Source organism: Dasypus novemcinctus, chromosome 27 (genome assembly GCF_030445035.2).
Source record: "Dasypus novemcinctus isolate mDasNov1 chromosome 27, mDasNov1.1.hap2, whole genome shotgun sequence".
NCBI classification, from domain to species: Eukaryota; Metazoa; Chordata; class Mammalia; order Cingulata; family Dasypodidae; genus Dasypus; species Dasypus novemcinctus.
This window is the reverse complement of record NC_080699.1, coordinates 24,796,678-24,816,729: the sequence shown is the minus strand read 5'-3', so window position 1 is coordinate 24,816,729 and position 20,052 is coordinate 24,796,678. Positions and strand designations below refer to the sequence as shown.

Below are 20,052 nucleotides of genomic sequence, written 5' to 3'. Positions count from 1 at the left end.
TCAAATCCAGAAATAGATGGCCTCTCTCCACTTCAGAGCTTTTGGCACGTTGTTGGGCATCTTGGGCATGGCTGGCACGGCCCCTGTGGGACAGAGCGGCCCCTGCAGGGTGGCACAAAATCTGAAAGGGGCAGGGGCAGGAGCTGGGACCATCTGGAATGGAGGCTGCAGATCCTGGAGGCTCAGGGGAAGCAGATGCCTGAGGGCCATCTCCCAAAGACCACGTCCTGAACGCCTGAGTCATGCTTGAAGGGAGACCTTCTCCAGATGGTGAAAACCAAACCGGAACCACACTAGTGCCCTCAGGCAGTGCCCACTGCCCAAGAAGGGGCCTTGGCACTTCCTAGAAGGGCCATGAAGGGACCAGAATGGCAGGTACCCAGACACCCAGAGGGAGCACAGAGAACCAGACAGAGGAGCCCCCAACACCAGCCCAGCCCCTGGCAGTACCCTCGAGCTGGTACCTTCTGCAGAGGACAAGGTCCCCTGCCCCTGGAGGGGCACAGAGACCTCCTGGTCTACAGGGTAGACAGGGTGAGGGACCCCAGAGTAGGCATTTCCTCCTCTCCCAGGCCAGTGGTACCCAGCACTGGACCAGGCCAGCTGTGGGTTACCTTGTCCCTTTCCTTTTGGATGCCCGACTCCAAGGCCACTAGTTTCTCCTGCAGCTGATCTGCCGCCTTCTGCTCCTTCTGCAGCAGAGCCCACTCTGCCTCCCTTTCCCCCTGCAGAAGTGCCCGCTCCATTTCAGCCTGTGGGAAAAGACATGGGGCCCATGTCCAGGCCAGTCAAGGCAGCTGGACTCAGGCCCTCTCTGACACCCCTCACACAGGCCCCTCTTAGGACCCTTCCCTCTGCCTGTGGGGCGTTGGCCAGGGCCCTCACAGCTCACCTCTCGGGCGGACTCCTGCAGCTGCTGCTCCAGCTCCTTCACACGGACTTTGAGCTGTTCCACTCGGCCCAGCACCCGAGCCCGCTCCTCTTCCAGGGCCAGCACCTCTCCCTGGAGCTTGGTGCCAGGTGCGTCTTCATGCTGGAGGACAGGGAAGCCACTAGCTGGGAAAGCCTAGAGCCTTCCCGGATCAGACTGAGACTGGAGCCCCATTCCTAAGGGCACTTGGAAGGGGTAGCTGGACTGAGATAGGAGGCAAATTCCCCCCAGGGGAGCAATAAGGGCTCGGCTAAAAGGAATAAAGCTTCACCATTAAATGGAGGCCTGTATGGGGCCCCAAGGAAAGGCCAACATAAAGCATATTTATAGTTTGGGAAACTCCCTTGTCTCCCCATTTCTATACCTCTAGTACTCACTCTCTTCCCAAACTTGATACGGCTGTCATCTCATCCTCACTGGGCCCTGGCCTCCCACACCAGCCTCCTCTGCCTCCTAGCAGGCCCGACCCCAGCCCTAGGCCCCTTGCCCTGCCCTCCCTCCACCTCGTCCCACCTCTTGCTGTGTGCTCTCAGTGCTGCTGCACTCCTCCTTGAGATTTTCCTCATCTGAGCGTTCCACACTCTCCCACAAGCGTTGACTGGCACCTCCAGGCTCTTCGCTGCTCCGCCCAGTGGCCCCAATAACCCCTGCCAGGCCCCTGGAGGGCCTCCGGCCTGCCAGTGCCAATGCTGCGGTGGCCTCCCCAATGCTGGGCAGCTCCCCGGCCTCAGGGCCCCCGTCAGCCCGACTGTACTCAGCACACAGATTCAGGATGGTCTCCAGGCGCTGGCGTTCCTGCAAGAGGGGTGGGGAGGAGGGGGCAGGATGTGAGGGGGACAAGGCCAGGTCCTGGCAAGGCTAGAGGCAGGCAGTGTCCTGGCAGGAGGGGGAACGAGGACACTAGGGGCTCAGGGCTTAGCATTAGGTCAGAGTCCCAACCCTAAGGTCTGAGAGAGGCAGAGGGAAGAGGGCACGCCCCAAGTGGGCATGAGGAACCAGGCAGCTGTGCCACCTGTCCACGTGGCCAGCCACTCCTATCTTCCTGTTTCCTCTCCTTCTCACTCTCTCCCACAATAGGTTCCCTCTTGGACACACAGGAACACACACTGGTACATGAAGGACATACAACCAGATACAGATAAATACTCAGGTGCTCCTGACACAGACACACAGATCCACGGGCACAGGGCACACAGAGATACTCCCCCACTGGCACTGACACACAGCATACCCTCACAGATCACCAGGACACAATATGCACACCAACCCAGCACACCCAGACACCAGGTCTAGCCTACAGTCAGGTGGGCTGGAAAATACATCTGTGGGCCCACAGGGACCCAACACACAGGTTTACACAAAAAACACTCAGAAGCATGTACACATCCAGCCGCAGACACTCATGGAGGTGTGAGGCAGACCCCAAGACACAGTCCTCCTTGCCCCCACCTCAGCTCAGGTCACTCTTAAGCAGTCCTCAGAAACTCCCTGGCAGGTGGCTGCCAGGCCTTGAAGGCCAGGCCACTTGATCCTGCCTTCCCCCCACACCCTCCCACCCACTGCTCAGGGGCCTCGGAAGGGACAGAAAGATATACAGACATGCCAGGTCTGTGTCCCCCACACCCTCTCAACCCCCACACCTGGAGGCTCCCTCCACCTGCTCAGGTCTCTCCCACCTCCAGTTTGGCCATGACCCCCACTTACCGGGCTTCCCTCCCGCCTTCCCAGTTCCATGGCAAAAAGTCCACGGGGGAGCCCAGCCTCAGCACGCGGGAGGTTGGGCTGGTGTCCCCGCCCCAGGACCCAGATAAGCAGCCCCTTTGAAGTGGGAGGGGCAGGGCAGGCAGCCTCCAGGGCTTAAAGTGGCAGCTGGGGCAGGTCAGGGCTGGTGTGAGGGGTGTGCTTGTGGGTGAGGGTAGGGGTGGGAGGCTGAATAGAAGAATTAGGGGGCAGGGACTGGGCCCACCACTCTGTCTGTGCCACGCTCACTGGCCCTCTCCAGGAAGAGACCTCAGGGTGGACCAAGCATTCTCTTCTGGGCCAAGACAAAAATATGGAAGAGAAAGTATAGCATTTCTCCCCATCCAGTACAAACACACTGTCCCACACCCTCACCCCAATCTGCCCCGGCCCCTTAATACTGCCCCCTGACCACAGACAAACCTCCTCAGCTCTGACTCTCCTGCTCAAACCAATCCCAGGGTTCCTGTCCTCCCACCCTCCAAGCACCCCTCCCTCCTCTGCTGTCAGTGGAGAGCACAGGGGGGAGCAGAGTCCACTCTCCTCATGCATGTGTGCTCGAGCATGCAGACACTGCCCAGAGCCCCTTGTGCTCCCTGCACTATCTGGGGAATCCTGGCCCCCACCCGCCAGATGCCATTTCCAGGACAGCTGCCCAGAGCCACACCCGGTCCTGCCTGCACCCAAATGCATGCACGTGGCTCACACAGCCACAACCACCCAGCTGCCCACCCTGTTCTCTCCTCTTCCTGCACCCACATTCCCAGATGGCCCTGCCTTAGGCAGAGCGAGGGGGGACCGCCCATTTGTAGAGGTCAAGGAGAAGTGAGAAAGCGAATCAGGGGCTTTTCTAAAGAACAAGCCTCAGGCAGAGTCAGAAAGACAGGAGTTCTGGGCTCCAAGTCCTGCTCTGCCAGCACTTGTTCTGTGACCTCACACAAACCCATTTCTGTCTCTGGTCCTCAGGCAGAGATACGCTTCTCCAACCGAGAGGAGCAGGACTTCGCCACAAATGCGGTGCTTTCCTAGAGCTTCAGTGTGCTCAGGTAAATAACGTCAAACTTAATATTTACATTAAAACAAATGCTGGGGAGTGGATGTGGCTCAAGCAGTTGAGCACCACCTCCCACACAGGTTCGGTTCCAGTAAAACAGACAAGAAAGAGAAAAAACAAAACAAAACAATGAGCAGACAACAAGCACAAAATAATGAGCAAAAACAAACAAGCAAATGAAGGCACCACAGGGGGAGGGAGCAAGGCTGTGCTATAAAATAAATTTTACAATTAGCGTAAATTTAAAACAAGGCCTTAGAGACTTCAAAGGAAGTTTTTTTTGGCACTAGAATCTCAGTCATTAAGGTGTACCATGGAGGTGGGGGAGCCTGAGAGGTCCAGGGCCTGTCCAAGGGTCCTTCTCCTCTGCCAGCTGGCCGGCCCAGGCCCTGGCAGAGACCCCATCGTGGACAGCAGGCAGCCTGCCTGGCAACCACTCACCAGCCTCTCCATCTCCTGCTCCCGGAGCCGCTCTTGGCGCTGGCGCCGATGGTACTCCAGGAGGTCGTCCTCATTGTCGCTGATCTCCGTGATGCTGTTTTTCCGCTCGCGGGTCACGGGCACCCGCAAGTCCCCACTGGAGAGCTTTCTCTGCGCACGGGGACTCTGACGGGGTGAAGCCCCAGTCAGCGAGCCCAGACTGTAGGCCGGGCTCAGCCTGCCACTGAAGCTGCCCTTGCGGGGTGCCAGGGACTCTCCCAGGGTGGGCGAGGGGCTCCGTGTCCTCCGGCCCCGCCCACCCAGCGTCAGGGAGAAGTCCTCTGGGGACGTCCCGTGGGCTGCCCAGCGCCGGGGCCGGGGGCTCTCTGCCACTTCCCTGGTTAGCTTAGGATCTGGGGTGGTCCGGGCAGGCATAGGAGAGAGGGCCCGCCGGGACAGAGAGGGGCTCAAGGGAGGGAGTTCTCGCATGCTGTCCAGGCCCCGCCGGCCCAGGTGGGGACTCTCCAGGGGCTGCAGGGTGCGGGTGGCTGACCCATCTGAAAATGTTCGGCCCACCAGCTGGCGTGAGGGGCTGGTGGTCAACACCCGCTCGGCTCCTGGTGGCTCACGGAAAGGGCTGGGAGGGCGGTCCTGAAGTGTGCCAATCTTGTTGCGAGGAGCAGGGACTGGAGGCTGGAACTTGGGGCTGCCAGGAATGGGGGTGGGTTGGCTGCGGGCACCGGAAGCTGGGTACTCACTCAGGCTAACAGCCACTAGAGGCAGCTGCCCACCCAGCCGGGGGCTCTCGGTGGCCCTGCGGGCCTCTGCCAAAACAGTAGCTGCAGGGCTGTCTGTCAGCAGACCCCGGAGGCCAGGGCTGGGAGGCCTGTCGTGACCCCCTTTCCTGCCCAGACGGGGGCTCTCAGAGGAGCGGGCACCGCTTGGACGGGACTGTGGGGGCTGCAGGGCCAGATGGTAGCTGGAGGAGCGGGCGGGCACCAGTGGGGGCACGGAAAGGCCTGGCTCCTGCCCGCTGGGAGAGTGGCTGGCACAGCTTCCACTGCTGGCTGGTGAGGAGAGTGGAGAGAAGGCTGGAGAGGTGTTGTCATAGCTGGAGCCCACAGACATGGCACCGGGGCTGGTTGGAGGGGACAGCAGGTAGCGTCCACCATTAGCTATCGGCGACAGTGGGGAGGTTGCCGCAGGCTTCTTGCCAGGGGCTGCGGGGTCCTCTAGCACCAGTGAGTCCATGATTTCCTGCAGATCCTTCTCAATAGAGCTCACCAGGGAGCTGTGGCTGCCACACGCCGAGGGTCCCCGGGTGGCAGACGACTGTGGGGTGTGGTTCCCATTGACCAGGCTTTCTGATTCTGCTGAAGGAAAGAGCAAAGCGGCCTTAGGCCCTGGTCTTTGACTTTGGGGATCTGCATATGGACAAAAGTAGGGGCTCCCCCTCCTCCTAGCATGGTGTAGCTGCAAAAGCTCTGGAGAAACCAGGAGATCTGGGTCTGGCACCAGCTTTGCCGCCGACCTGCTGTGTGCAACCTGACCAAGTCACTTGCTCAGTGCACCTCAGTTTCCTCTTCTGAAAAGCAAAAGGGTGGGCAGAGCCCTCCTGGCTGTTTTATGACTTAGGGCTAGCAATGATGCTGGACTCACCCCAAGACTAGGCTCCTCCTCTGCCTTGGTTTCCCCAACCCCCTCAGAAGGGCAGGGGGACATCATGCAAAGGGGATGGGCGCCTGCCGTGGAGCTGGCCAGAGGTTCCCAGGGCTCCCAGTCTAAGGGGCTATCAGGGCCTCCCACTACAGCAGCCAGAGGCCCAGAAAATAAAACAAAGCCTCCGGGGCTGGGCCAGGGGCTGTGCTGCACCGCTTTGTCCAATCAGAGACAGGGGAGGGGTCTGGTGTTAATGGCTGGTTCCTGGAAGTCAGGCTGGCCAGCAACTAGGTGCAGCTCAGTGCTGCCAATTATCCCATTAAGACACGTCAGCAAGGGCCTGCCTCTGCCCTGTCACAACCCTAGTCAACCAACAGGAGTCCCTGCAATCACTGCCCCCAAGCAGCTTGACGAGGCTGGGAAGGGAAGGGTAAAATTAAGTGGGAAGTGTACTGCAAACTCAGACTTCTGAGGCCCCAGGGGCAGGGAGACAATAAGGAATGGCCTTTGCAAGACAGATTTTGGGTCCAAAATTATGTGGCCTGGGTTGGACCACAGTCAGAGATTGCCATGGGTACTGGTGACCCCCTTCCCTCAGATCCCCAGACCATGTGTTTAGGTCACTGATGCTACTTGCTAGGTGTGCCTGACATATGCCCACGTGCCCCAGCACCAGGGGCTCCTGGCCCCAGTCGTCCCACAGCCATCTGAACACCAGTGCAAAGTCTGGGTGGCAGGCCCACTGGCAGCCTCCTGATCTATATATCCCACCCCCCAGGCAGCTGGGCTGGGAGGAGCTGTCTTGGTTCCCTGGGACAATCACCAACTCTCCCCTGTGGCTCAATAATTTACACACAAACTGCAGCTGCCCCAGTGAATCATCAGTTGGCCTGGCCCGAAGGCAGGCAGGGCCTAACACACAGTCGCTAGCAGGCAGGAACCCAGCAGGGCTTACTGGGGGTCCGACCTAATGCTTCCTACTTCCCCGCAGGCCACCTTCGAGGGTGAGGCCAAAGTGTGATTGGTTCCCTGCAGGCCACCTTCGAGGGTGAGGCCAAAGTGTGATTGGTTCCGTGGTGGTGACACAAGAGGCCCAGAGGCATACACACTGGGCGGCATCTCCCAGATAGGGGGGCACAGGCTGGCAGAGCCCTCCATCCCATGGGCACATGATTCCCCAATTCCAGCCAAGCAGCACTGCCTTGGATCTCTCCCAGTGGCCTGACTGCCCGGCATTCTCCACCAGTGGCCCATGGCAGGTGGCAGTGCGCCCAGACCACGGGGACTGTCCAGCCCTGATACTCCAAGTTGGCCACATGGGTGAGGACTGAACTGGGAGGGCAAGGGGCACCGCTAACCCGACCCTTTGCTCCAACTGGGACTTACCAGGGCCGGGAGTGTAGGGGGACCCAGGCACCCGGCCCCCTGCCGGAATCATGCTCTTCATCCACTTGGCTTCAGCCGGGTGGTTAAAGCGGAGGAAAGTGGACTGACCCAGGCACAACATGCAGCCTGCGGAGAGAGCAAAAGCTTGGAAGGGTAGGTCAGGGCTGCTGCAGCCTCACCCACAGCACCAGCCTGCTCACCGCAGGCTCCAGAGAGCTGTCCCCCACCCCCGCACCCAAGCGTCCACACAGTTCCCAAGGATTTCTCCAGGGACCCCACCTGGGCTGAGATCGGAACCTCCGAGGCTCCACAGACCTGGCAAGACTGGAAAGAGCACCGGTTTGCCAAGCCCCAGACCTGAGCCCTGGTCCTGACTCCTCTTCTTACTGGTGGGGAGATCTGTGGGTAAAGTCTCTTCTCCCTCAGTCTCGTTCTCTCATCAGAAAAATGAGGGCAACACAAGTGCCCTTGCAGGTTTAATAAGACAGTGTGTGTGGAGAAGGCTCTTCAGAGAACATGGTTGCCCATGTCCGCCCTGCTCAGCCTGTACCTGTGAGCCGTCTATCTGCACCTCGGGTGGAAGGGTCAGTTTGAGAGGCAGCAAATTCCAGGTCAAAAAAGGAGCTTGGAGGTAGGGTGCAGGGGAAAATCAAGGTCAGTCTGCTTCCTGGCTCTGACTTATTGTTGCGTGGCCTGAGAGCTGTCCTCTCGCTGAGAGTCTGAGGGGCAACCACTGCCCTTTTTCTTTCTGACAAGGCCCCCCATGGTCTGATATCTTCCCCTAGAATCTAGCCAAGCCTAGGCCACTGCGCCCAGCCCCAGATAAGCACATTCCCAGGCAGGAGACACAAGCCCAGTCCTGCCCAGGAAGTGTGAGCGCACGGAGGAAAGGGGCGGGGGCTGTGGGAGCCAGAAAACGTAGCCAGGGGCACCAGGAGTGTTCAGAGCAGCAGGTGTGCCCACAGGCGCCTGAGCCTGGCTGGCAGAACTCCTCCTCCCTGCCACACCAGGAGCTAGGGGCTCCTGCAAAAAAGATGCTATGTTGGGAGAAGCCAGAGCCCTGGTGCTCTCTACCACCCAACTTTCCAGTCTGTCCACACCCCTGGCCCCCTGCCCCCAGCCTCCTGTCTGCCCAATCTGGTGCCTCTTGGCACCTCAAGCTTCATGCCAGTCTGAACTGAGACTGACAGGGAAGTCTACATTCCTGACACTGAGGCTTCAACTTTGGCAGGATGCAAGGACAGGGGGCATCCCAGGCCACACGGTACCTTGACGGGCCCCTAACTGAGGAGCTCAGGAGCCAGTCGCTGGGACTCTAGGCATTACCACGGGATGGGGAGCCCAGCAGGCTGAAAACCCTGCAGCACTCACAGTGGATAAAGCCACCCACTACCTTGGCACACCCTCAGGGCCTCCCAGGCAGGTGGGCACCATCAATTCTAAAGGCTGATGGGTGGCTGGGAGAGGGGAGACCTTTCCTGCCAAGGCACCAGAGGAGCTGATCCCAGAGTAATCCTAACTGGAATAAATGGTAGCCAACCACACCGTCACCTAATTACAGCCACAGCTGTTTCAGAAAGAGTCCCTCCCTCTCACTTTTAGGCATTTAAAAAGCCAATTATTGAGGCGTTTGCAGGGTCTAGACAAAGTCACTTATATGATGGGGGAGGCAGTGGAGTTCAGAAGCCTGACCACTCAGTCCAGGCTAGGAAAGGAGGTTATGGGTAGTTTCCAGCCCATGAGTTCCAGGGTCACCCAAGGAGGCTGTGGGCGTCTCAGAGGACCCTGTAGTCATGAGTTCCCTGCAACCCCCTCTGCCCCTCACCCTCCCAGCATAGGGGGTGTGGCCACACAGCCTCTGGGCTATAAATAGGTGATGCCAGGCAGCGGTCCCGGGACCGGGACCGTATTAATAGAGCATAGAGCGGGCAGGAGGGCAGCAGGACTGAAAGCCGCCCAGCTCTTGTTCTGCCCAAATTAACTTTCTATTTGCACTCAGGGGCCCAGGCACTGCCCCAACGCTGGCCCCCACTGCCCCAGGGGCCTGGCCAGCCTCAGTTTCTGGGATGAAATCTCCTCCCTGCCCACTCCCGCCCAGTACCCCCTAAGCTCGCCCACTGGGAAAACCAAGGAACTCTTCCCATCCAGCCAAAGTCAAAGTCTGTGCCCCCCTGATCCCAGAGGGGCTCAGGTCAGGACCCACTCCTGTGCAGGTGTGTGGGAGCTTCACATCTGGAAGGGGAAATGGGTCAAAAGAGCGGGTGGATCCGCTCTCCCAGACAGATGCAGAGCGGAAAACCCACACACAGGCAAACACACTCTCACAGACTCACGCATGGACACACTCAGAGAAATAAACCCAGACACAGCACACTCACAGGCATGCTCAGACACTCACTGCCCTGCTGGCCACACAAACAGAATGGACTGGCCAAAGGGAGGGGGGGCCAGTGAGGGGAGGGCAAGAGCAAGCACCTCGGCCCTTCCCGGGGGACACCCCTCTCGGTCACGGGGCTCCCCTCGTCCTAAGCATGTCCCCCATCCCCAAGGGAGGCGGATCCTGAGGTGTGCCCGCTAAGGAGTGTCCCCACGCAGACCCCGGGACACACGGGGCACACACACAAGCGAGCCTCACAGCCTCAACTCTCAAGGTGGGGCCGAGGCCCCCGTCCACTCTGCAGGCGCCCACCCCCCAGGACGCCCCTCCCAGCCCGGCTCCTGCACGCGCGGCCGCCTGCGGGGTGCACGGCGCGGGGCTGAGGACTCACCGCCAAGCCCGGCCCTGCGCCCCGCGCTCGCCTCCGCGGGCCGGAGCCCTCCAAGTCCCCGGGCCGCCCGGGCCTCTGAGGGGCAGGGCCGACCTTCCGCGCCGCCGGCTCCAGGCTGCGAACGAGCCACCAGGCAGCGAGCCGCCGCCAGAGCCCGCCCGGGGAGGGGCGGGGCCGCCGCCACCGCGGAGGAAGGGAGCCAGGGAGGGAGGGACAAAGGAGGGAGGAGGGGAAGAGGAAGTGATGGAGGAGAGGAGCGAGGAGCTGGGTGGCGAGGGCGGGGCAGGAGGGCAGGAGGGCGCCAGCAGGGAGTCTGCGCCAGGGCCAGGGGGGAAAGTGGGGCAGCCGAGCAGAGGTTCAAGAGAGGTGAGGCCGGGAACCGTGGGCGGAAAACGCGGAGGCCAGAGGGTGAGGAGACCGCGGTGAGGAGAAGGCAAGGCCAGCGGTCTCCCTTGAGCCTTCTGCGGTAGGAAATCAGTGGACCCCGAGGCTGGGTTGGGGCCAGCGCTGCCCCTACTGGCTTGTGTGACCTTGAGCCAGTCGCACCCTCTGGCCTTGGAGTCCCTATCTACACACTGAGGTTGGGCTCAGGGAGAGGGGACCTCGGGGAACGCTCAGGGGTCCAGCTCTGGCCCTCAGCCTGCTCCGGTGGCAGGGTCACCCTCAGGCTGGGCGTTCAGGCCGTAGTAATTCTGGCTCTTTGCAATGGGGGGAACGTGGAAACCAGCGCCTGTCTCCATCCTAAACACCTGGCCCAAACCCCCACGACCCAACCCGGGCTGGACCCAGGCACTGCTCCTTCCAAGCCAACCCACCACCTGGGGGCTCCTGGAAGCCAGCTCTGCTTCCTCCCAGTCACAGCAAGGGGGCTTTCTCCCCATCCTAGAAATACGGCCACCTACTTCTGGAGCCCCCCGCGTCAGGCTAAGGTTCCCAGCCAGGCAGATACCTACCACCCAGCCCCAGAGAGTTCCTCTGTTGCAGGGAACCGGCCCCCGGACACTAGAACTTGATGGGACTTGTGCCATTCTCTGAGACACAGGTATCTGCTCAGCAATGCACTCGGCCCCATGTACCTCTCAGACACACTCAGACACTTGCTCAGTCACACAGCACTGCTTCGGCTGTGTCTACTCTGAGTCACACAAGCACCCCAGTTAAACACGCTGTCTCTCATACCCTCTATTCTCACACACACATCCCCATGCGTGCCAACCCCTCTTAGTTACACACTCACTAAGGCACAGACGTCCTTTCACTTGGTTCCTGGAGAGACTGAAATAAAAAGTCAACTTTCATAGGGAGATAATCAGACCAGTTTTCCACCCTTGCTAAACATCCTCCTACCCCAGCCTTGCACACCGCCAGAGTCCATGCTCACACACTTGACCGCTCACATGTGCAAATCATCCTATTCTCCTTCTGAAGGAAAGGGAAGAGCCAAATAGAGTCCAATGCAAAATGCAGGGGGCAGGGAGCCTTTTTGTAATAATCTCCTCAGGAAGAATGATTCATCAGTCTGGAAACTCTGACAGCAGGCTGGATGGACACAGACAGACGTGGAGGATGCCCACCAGGGAGAAACAGGGCAGGAGGCAGACACAAGGAAGTGGGAAGCCAGGAGCCTCTTCCCCTTTACCTCTTCGCTTCTTCCTTGGAGCCTTATTGGTCAAATCTTTTTTTGTCTTATAAAAGGAAGACTGGGGCCTCACTCCCAATTTACAGAAGGGATAACTGATAATCGGGTAGGAGAGAAAGAGGTCGATGACCCAGAGCCCAGAGGGAGACAGCCCAGGAATCCTTGCTGCAGTCACCCTCTGGGAGCCTCCCCTGCTGACCCTCACACAAGTCCCTACCCACCAATGAGGGGCTTAGGGAGTGAAGGGAATGTGGAGACAACGGCCAGGAGTGGATGGGGACTTACTGTCTAGACAGCCTGGTCCCTGAGTGTGTGGCTTTCTGGATCCTCCCCCATTTAGTCCCCTCCCAGAACTCTCATGTGGTCTGGCACAGGGTTCCAGGGTGGGGCCACCTAGACCCAGACTGAGATTCCGCCTCCCTTCCTTGGTCTATTCCCAGCTTCTCTCGCTCTGTAGAGGAGAGGGCACCGTGGATGCCAAGGTACATGGGTCCAGCGGGTGGAATCGGGATCTTCCTGGCACCCTCACGGGTCCATAGTTCTAGGCAAAAGGTTGGCAGCTGCTTTCTGCCTGCCTCCTCCCTCCCCCACCCAGGCATATTGCTGCAGGAAGAGCCTGTCACTGCCATCTCTGCTGCTCGTGAAGGGTTCCCCTCCGAGTTGTCTGTAGCTGGGCATGATGCCCAGAATGATGCAACCAGGGCCTGGTCCAGTCGGAGTGGGCCCTTGTGATTCCCAGTGTAGCCCTCTGTTTTTCAAAAAAGGAGGGTCCCCTCTACAAGGTTGGATTAGGGGCAGTGGGCAGGGAAAATGATCCCCTTGCACATACGCCCATGGATAGGCCAGTGGCTGGTGAGTTCTTACGTACTCAGAGGCTTACACATACAGACATTGGTACCAGCAGTCCTAAGTTCACCCCACCCTCCACTTGAACAGGCTGATCCATAAACACAAGGAAAGACACAAACAAGCCCAGAGTCACAAACACATCCGGAGATACATAAACACACTCCAGTTTCACAGACACACAGAGATAGCACATGCACCCCCGAGCCACCCAGTTTCCAGGGAAACGCACTCCCAAGAATGTCCGGAGTGGGGCCAGGCAGGGCTGGGCTTGGTGCCTTGCTCCAGAGATGAGACAAGGAAACCCTCAGCTCCTGGAGCCCAGGGGAGGGGGAGGGCTGGGGAGAAGAACACCCGCTCCTTTGTGCCTCTGCCTACCCCTCCCCAGGCTGCCCAGCTTCTGGGACAGGCGAGTCCAGACAAGAAGGCTCTGGGGGTGGTGGGGAGAAAAAGGGAAGGGGTTTAGCGTCAGAAGAGAGTGGGAGACGACATATTTGGCAGGGTGGGCTTCTAGCCTGGGGAGAGTGGAGGGTCACTGGGGCCACAGGAAATGCCTAAGAATTCCACCCTGGCCCCAGGCCTTCTGCCTCCTCTCCTCGTGAGCTAAATGATGCACTGAGAAGACTGGACAAGAGGGGGATGTAGAGCATCAGCTTATCCATCCTGTTCACAACACATAGTGTAAGAATGTTCTCCAGCCTTCTTTGACCTTTGCCCCCACCTCTCCTTGCTCTTCTACTCGGGTACATTCATTCAAATTTTGGGGAAGGTGCTCTCTTCCAGATTGAGAAGAACCATAGTGCAGCAGATGGCATCACAGTCAAGGCCTCAGTTTATGGGGGTCTCTCCTTTCACCCAGAGTCACAGACCCTGAAGCCCTGGGAACGTCAAGGGCCTTCCTGCTACCACTGTCAGACCTGCCTCCCTAAGTCAGTTGCCCCCCTCTACCAGGGGCAGGAAGAAAGGAATAGCCTCCTGGGTCTGCTTTGAATGGAGTGGCATTTAAAGGCCCTGAGAGGTGTGAGCAGGAGAGGGGGCTCAGTGGAGGGAAGTAGGGACTGCAGCTGCCAAGGAGCTTCCAGCCAGCAGGAGTCCCCAGAAAACAATACCGCACCCTTGGGCCTCCTGCTTAGAGCCTGGCTGAGCCCAGAGTTAACCCCACCTACTGCCCCTCCCCCCAACCTCCCTATCCTCAGGTAGGACCAGAATCTGCTTCACTCCTGTCCTGCCAATTCACTCTACGAACTGGTGCTGTGAACCCTGTTTCCAGGGCAAACACAACCGGCCCATCAAAGGACCACCTGGGCCAACTCTTTGCCTGCCTGGTAACCATAGTAACTACAGGAACCCAGTTTTTAGAACTACCTTCTGCGAATAATGGCCTGTGGCTTTGGGAAACAGGTGGTAACCATATTCATGACCCAAGAGCTGCTGTCAACAGTATTGTGACAGGAGGGCCATGTCCTCAGGTTTTGCCATAAGAGTTTGCCCCTGCCCCATCCCCCTCTGGGGCATTGTCCTCTCCCCCATCCCCCAGATATTCACAACCGCTCTCTTGGCATCGTGAAACAATGTCATTGTTCCCCTCTCCCTGCTGCCTCCGTCAAGCTCCGTGAACCACCATTACACCACCCCCCATGCCCTGCAGAGCAGGAATCAGAACCTCTCCCCTTTCCACGTGTGGGGTGGCAGGGTGGGGGTGAAAAGCAGGTGAAGACGGGTCTGGAGGCTGGAGGGGTTGGGGATGTTGTTTAGGCACATCCAGATGGACCTGAGACAGTTACCATGGCAACCACTACAGTAGGCTTCCCCTGCACCCCAAATGCACAAGGTTCTAAACAAAAGCCCCCTCCATTTGGGGCCATTGAACCTTACCCTGAGTGAGCCGGGTGGGCTGCCGGACAGGGAGCCCATCAATGGTGCAGGCATTGCCACAAGGGTGGAGGGTGAGGGTGCCCCGCAGGTTCTCGATGTAGCAGTGCTCAGGAGCCAGACCCGGACCTTGCAGTGAGATATCCCTGGCTGCAGAGCCGATCACTGTCCTGCCTGGAGACAGGAGGCACATTGAGTCAGAGGGTGGCCCAGGCTGAGAAGGCAGGGACAGAGCCACAATGGAAGTATACTTCCATCTCCTACTCCCCTAGTGGGCCTCAGGGCATGGTCCAGGTGGCAAGTGGTAGAAGCTCTTCCCAGGCAGAGAAAACTCTGGCCCAAGCGTGGGAAAGCCGAGAGGGCATAGTAGGATCCAGACTCTGCAAGATGTAGGAAGGGAGAGGAACCTCTTTTCTGCAGACTTCCCTTAGTCCCCCCAATTCCCCCTCCTGAAGTCCTTTTCTTCTTCCCCTTGGTTCTTCTAAGTCCTCCTCTCCTTCTTCTCTCCCTCCTTTCTGCCACCTGTAACCCTCCCCTCCCTCACTCCCTCTCCCTTCAGTGTAGCCTCTCCCCTCAGTGTTTCTGCAAGAGCAGCCCCTCCCCCTGGCAGAGCCCCTGAGACTGGTATTTGGAGAATGTGAGGAATGTAGTATCACCCAGGCAACAAGTGCACCCAGGAGAGGAGAGAGGGAGGGCAGAAGCTGAAAGGTGAAGGGGGCTGTGCCAGGGCCCTACCTTGGGAGGCCTGCCCTGACAGCCATCCCTCCATTCTCCGCGGGCGCCTTCTCCCGTGCCACACACTGCCCTGGAGTGGAGCCCCCTTTTTCCTGGACACACTGGTTGCTAAGAGCAATGTGCTCTCCTGTTTCTCTCTACACTCTTCTCCTTGTTTCTAAACTGCTCTTCAATTCCAGTCAAAGAATTATCTACTAAAAAAGTCTGGGAAGCAAGCTGGTAGGGTGAGTCCCATTTGGGGAAGGCAAACATTGCCAGTGCACAGAAGAGGGATCCTAACACGTGCAAGAAGCTGGACTTCTAGGGCAGAAAAATCTACAAGGATCAAGGCGAAGCAGGTGGGATGCCCTGTCCAGACTCACCTTCCTCCAGCGGCAGGAGGGTAATGGCCGTGCTGAGTCGCCCACTGCCCAGGCTCACTAGATGGGGCTTGTCCGTTTGCACTTTCAGCCCTTTGCCTGTCTCGATCAGGTCCAAAGGTCCTTTCTTCAAGTAGTAGGGATGAGAGATGAGCATCATTAGACACTTAGGCCAGCACCTTACCACGCCAGTCCCAGTCACACCAGCACTTGCTCCAGCCCTTGCCCCTCTCCAAAGGACTCTGACAGTGTTGAACAGCTTAGCACAGCGTCTTGCACATGGCAACGTTCCACTAAATCGTAATTAGATCTGAATCTAGGCCACTAACTGGTCCCCCTGGATTTATCTCAAGTCTTGGCTTAATTGTCCCTTTTGTCTATGAAGACAGAGACCAGGAGAAAGTAAGTGTGTGGGGGGAGGGAGGTGCTGGATAAGGGGGAAGGGGCTCAAGAGGGCCAATCAAGTTTAATCCCCTTGGACACTACTTGCCCCTGCTAAACTAAATTACAAGGGAGCATGGGGCCGTGGATGGAGGAGAGTGTTGCCACCAGGGTCAGTCTGTAAGCCACTTCCTGACTTTCAGAGGGTATTTTCTGGGTGAACCAATTAACCTGATTTAGATAAAGACTGAGCTGTTAATAATCTTGGGACTTGGGGAAGGGCAAAGAAGAGCAGAACTGCTGTTCTCATCCTTGTGCTGGAACCATGGGCATGTAGAAGAGTCAAACCCACCCTTACCCGCTGCCAGAGCCCCCCACACCAGTCCCCCCTACCCTCCTTCCCGGCCGCAACCCCACTTACCTGCACCATGGCCTGGGTCTTGTGTCCAGGGCCTACCTGGTTCCTACTGAGAGCATCCATGGTCCTGCCTGGGACTCCAGAGCTCCTGGGGACACAGAAGAGAGCAGGTCAAGAGGGGAGGACAGGGTAGAAAAGGGGAAAGAGTGGGCTCTGTGGCAGTTAGCACCGGTCACCATTATTCCCAGCACCCTTGTAGAGGCAACTCAGGAGTGTCCCAGGGCCTTGCTGTCAGCCATACCATGGATACTATACCATACCATCACCATCCTGGCTCTTGCCACCCTAAACACAAAAAGCTCTGAATGACCCAACCTGCATTTCTGTGCTTTCTTGGCCTATGATATCCAGAACCCAGGTGTTGGCAGCCTAACGACCCTCAGCTATCTGGAGCCTTAAACAGGAAATCTGCCTTTGTGGGAGAAGCAGAATCAAGGGGACCCCTCTCTGGACACTGGTAGCAAGAAGGCCCCCAGGTGGGTGGCAGGGCTGAAACAGGAGCTCCCTCTCCTTTCTCTCGAATCTTTTCCCAGGGGTCTCAATAGGATGTTTTCTTAAAGGAGACACAACAGGGGAAAATCAGCCATTCCTGCCATCTCTACGTCTCGATTCCTGCACTTCTCTTCTCCAGAAAGCAACCCCACCCCAACCCAATCAGCTGAAAAACTCAGTGGTGACTAATACTGAGAATATAGGACTCTTGGGTTCTTAGCCTCACCTGGTGCCATAGGAAGCTTAGTTTCTTAGAACCGGGGGTACAATAAATTCCAGAATGGCAGTGACCTCCCCTCCCCCCCATCTCCTTTCCCTGGTTCACATCTTAGGTACCTGAGAAATGTATGGAAGATTCATTTATGTGCCTACATGCCCATCTCTTGGCCACCTTCCTAAGGTTAAAAATCTTCCTATTTGCTGCCAAAATGGTCCTGGGGAAGGCTAAGAAGAGTGGGCTGAGGGTATGGGGCGACCCAGGTGAGCAGCATTTACTTCCATCTTTCTCTTCCAGCCACCTACCAGGTGACTTGGAAAGGAAGTGGGGGCAGGAGCCAGGATTCCAAGCAGTGTCCGACCCTGGCAGTGAGGCCCACGGGCCTCAGCCATGTAGTTACTAATTTTACCCTCCCGGCTTCCACCCTTCCGGGCCTGGACAGCATCATGTCCGTCACTATTTCCACCCAAGCTGGCAGAAGAGAGGCCAAACAGGGCCTGGGGCCCACCCCAAGGGTGCCTGGGAAGAGGGAAGGCAAAGGACATTAACCTACACCAAGTCAGCCTGGCACCTCCCTGGCCGTGGGAAAGAATCCCCAGGATCAGAAGCTGCTGTGCTGCTTCCCTCCACTCAGGGAGGAGAGGCAAGAGAAAGTGGGTTGGAGATAGGGAGTTTGTGCAGAGCTTTAGGTTGGGTTGCAAGAGCCTTGAATTCTAACCCTGACTTTATTATTTATTAGCTGTGAGATCTTAGACATGTCACTTAACTTCTCTGAGCATCAGGTCATTCTCCTATGAGACTGGAATAATGATGGAAAATAGATGGTTTCATTGTTGTCTAGGGCTGGGGGTAGGAATGGGGAATGACCCAAATGGGCACAAGATTTCTTTTTGAGATGATAGAAATGTTTCTCAAATTAAATTGGGATGATGGTTGCACACTCATAAATATTTGTTTGCTTAAATTGGGTGAAATTTATGGTTAATTATACCTCAAGCTAACTAAAAAAAAAAAAAAAAGATGATTCAGGTATCACATGAAATGACACTTGTAAAGTGCAAATCACTACAAAAATGTCAGTTCTTACTGAGCTTCCTGACCTTGAGCAAGTCACCCCACTTGCTTGGGCCTCAATTTCTTCATCTGTCAAACTGAAGTATTGTTACTACTAGCCTGGAGAGGCAGCTGGGAAGGAGCTCATTTATTTACACCAAAGAACTTCAAGTGGTGATAAAGTTTGTCAAGGTATAAGGTTGATGGGGAACAAGAGTGATTAGAGGAGACGAGAGAAGGGAATAAGGAGATGAAAGGAGAAGGAAAGATAAGGAGAGAGGTGTAGGGAGAGACGAGACGATAAGAAAAGATGTAGAGATTGGAAGGTGCGAAGCTGTGATCCCAGTTCAGAAACCTAACCCAGGTAAAGAGGAAAGAGACACTGGACTGACCAGCCCTCAGGCGGTGCTTTGGCAAACTCGCTGCGTAAAGCCGCCACCTTGGGGCGCCCTTTTCCCGGACCCCACCCTGGGGCTTGGGGCGAGCTCTGGGGCGCCCCCCATCGGCTGCCCCGCTTCCGGCAGGCGCGGCTGCCGCCCACTCCCGCGGGCTGTAATTACCCACCCAGCCCCTGCCCTGCCCCTGCCCCCGCGGCCCTTCTGAGAAACCCGGCCCCGCCCCGCTGCCAAAATTAGGCCCCTGCGGCGCGAGGGCCGCGGCCGCGGAGCCGGAGCGCCGCGGTCAGCCCGGTTCCAGGCCCTGGCCCCCGAGCGCGGCGTCGGGACCCTCCCGCACCCGGCGCGCAGATGCCCTCGCGCCGCCTCGGGCGCAGGGTGGCAGGGCCTCGGCGTCCGGCACCCAGAGGGCCCCCGTGTGCGGCGAGGCCGGGGCGCCTCCGGCCCTCTGGACCCAATGGACCGTCCAGGACGCCCCTCTGGGGGTACTGGCGCGCGAGTGAGGGTAAAGAGAGGCCCGGGAAGGGCCCCCAAGCTCTGCACCCAGAGGTCCAAGATGAAGGGTCCGGCCCCCCGCGGCGCCGCGGCTTGGGCGCTCCCCGAGAGCAGGCGGGGTGGCCCCGGCCCTCACCTGTGCCCCGCGGGGAGCCCGCCGAGGCCGCGCGCCGGGCGTTGCGGGGCTGGGGCCGGGCTGCGCCGCTCTCGCTCTCCGCGGGCGCCTTTCCCGCGCACATCCGCCCCGAAGGAAGGGCCGCCGGCAGAGGAAGGAGCCGGGAAGGGAAGGAAACTGAGGCCGAGGGTCCGGCGGGCGGGGCGAACTTAAGGAGGAGGAAAAGGAGGCTGCGAGAAAGGGGTCTACCGAGGGACGGGGCGGCGACGGGGGCGCACGAGGATCTGGAGGGGACGGGAGCAGACTGAGGGAGAAGGAGGGGAATGAGTGCTGGGGAGGGAAAGGCTGCGGTCAGAAGGGGGGGGGAGAACTGGGGAAGGATACGATGGTGGGGAGGGGAGACTGAGGGCAGAGGGGTCCTCAGGTGAGCGGGAAGACGGGGAAAGGGGAGATCCGAGCAGAAGTGGGGCGTGCTGTGGGAAGCGAAAGGGGAAACCGAGGCGAAATGGGGGAGCTGAAGGAAAAGGAGGGCGACTGAGGGCAGACCAGGGACCCTGGAGAGGGAGGACGAGAGGGGAGAGAGGACAGCGGGCCGAGCAGAGAGACCTAGTGTAGTTTGGGGGTTGGATTTTTTTATGGGGGGGCGGGGGTTGTGCCGGAAAGGTGCCCCTCCCAGGTTCCCCGCCCTGGGCCTCCGCGGGGACACAGGGCCGCAGTGTGGGGCCGCCGCGCCCTCCCGGGACGGCGGCACAAGCGCCCTTTCTTCGGCTCGGCTGGGAGAAGGAGCCCCTTGTTTGTGCGGTCGGGGAAAGGGGCTGGTCGCACAGACACCGCCCGCTCCCTGCGGGACAGCTGCGGGGTGGGGGCCACAGACGTGAGGGGGGCTGCGTGGGGGGGCCGTGTGAGCAGGGGGAGTTACTTATGTGAGCAAGGTGTGCGTGTGCGAACGGGGTGTGCCTGTGTAGAGAAGCCGCGGGAGTGTGGATGGGGTGTGTGCGTGGGGGGTGCGTGTGTGAGCGGCGGCCTGCGTGGGGTGTGGGTGGGAGGCCGCGTGTGTGACGGGGGTTATGGGAGTGC

At 58.6% G+C, this 20,052-nt stretch overlaps 1 protein-coding gene across 50 annotated transcripts in view; it reads right to left on the bottom strand.

The window, feature by feature from the left end:
• The window catches only part of PHLDB1 (pleckstrin homology like domain family B member 1), a 44,628-nt gene that overhangs the window by 23,272 nt on the left and 1,304 nt on the right, over positions 1 to 20,052 (bottom strand). For 25 of the 50 annotated variants that reach the window (XR_011647630.1, XR_011647629.1, XR_011647636.1 and 22 more), the window contains exons 2-9: positions 16,212 to 16,296; positions 15,413 to 15,536; positions 14,319 to 14,489; positions 7,191 to 7,316; positions 4,167 to 5,518; positions 1,445 to 1,726; positions 893 to 1,033; positions 615 to 752 (exon numbers count right to left, since the gene is read on the bottom strand). Coding sequence is in view for 34 of the 50 variants with exons in the window: in XM_058289151.1 (XP_058145134.1) it covers positions 615 to 752; positions 893 to 1,033; positions 1,445 to 1,726; positions 4,167 to 5,518; positions 7,191 to 7,316; positions 14,319 to 14,489; positions 15,413 to 15,536; positions 16,212 to 16,271 (2,394 nt within the window). In the remaining 16 variants the exon portion in view is untranslated. The remainder of the gene's footprint in view (positions 1 to 614; positions 753 to 892; positions 1,034 to 1,444; positions 1,727 to 4,166; positions 5,519 to 7,190; positions 7,317 to 14,318; positions 14,490 to 15,412; positions 15,537 to 16,211; positions 16,297 to 20,052) is intronic. The other 25 variants (XR_011647628.1, XR_011647633.1, XR_011647631.1 and 22 more) reach the window with 3 other exon arrangements.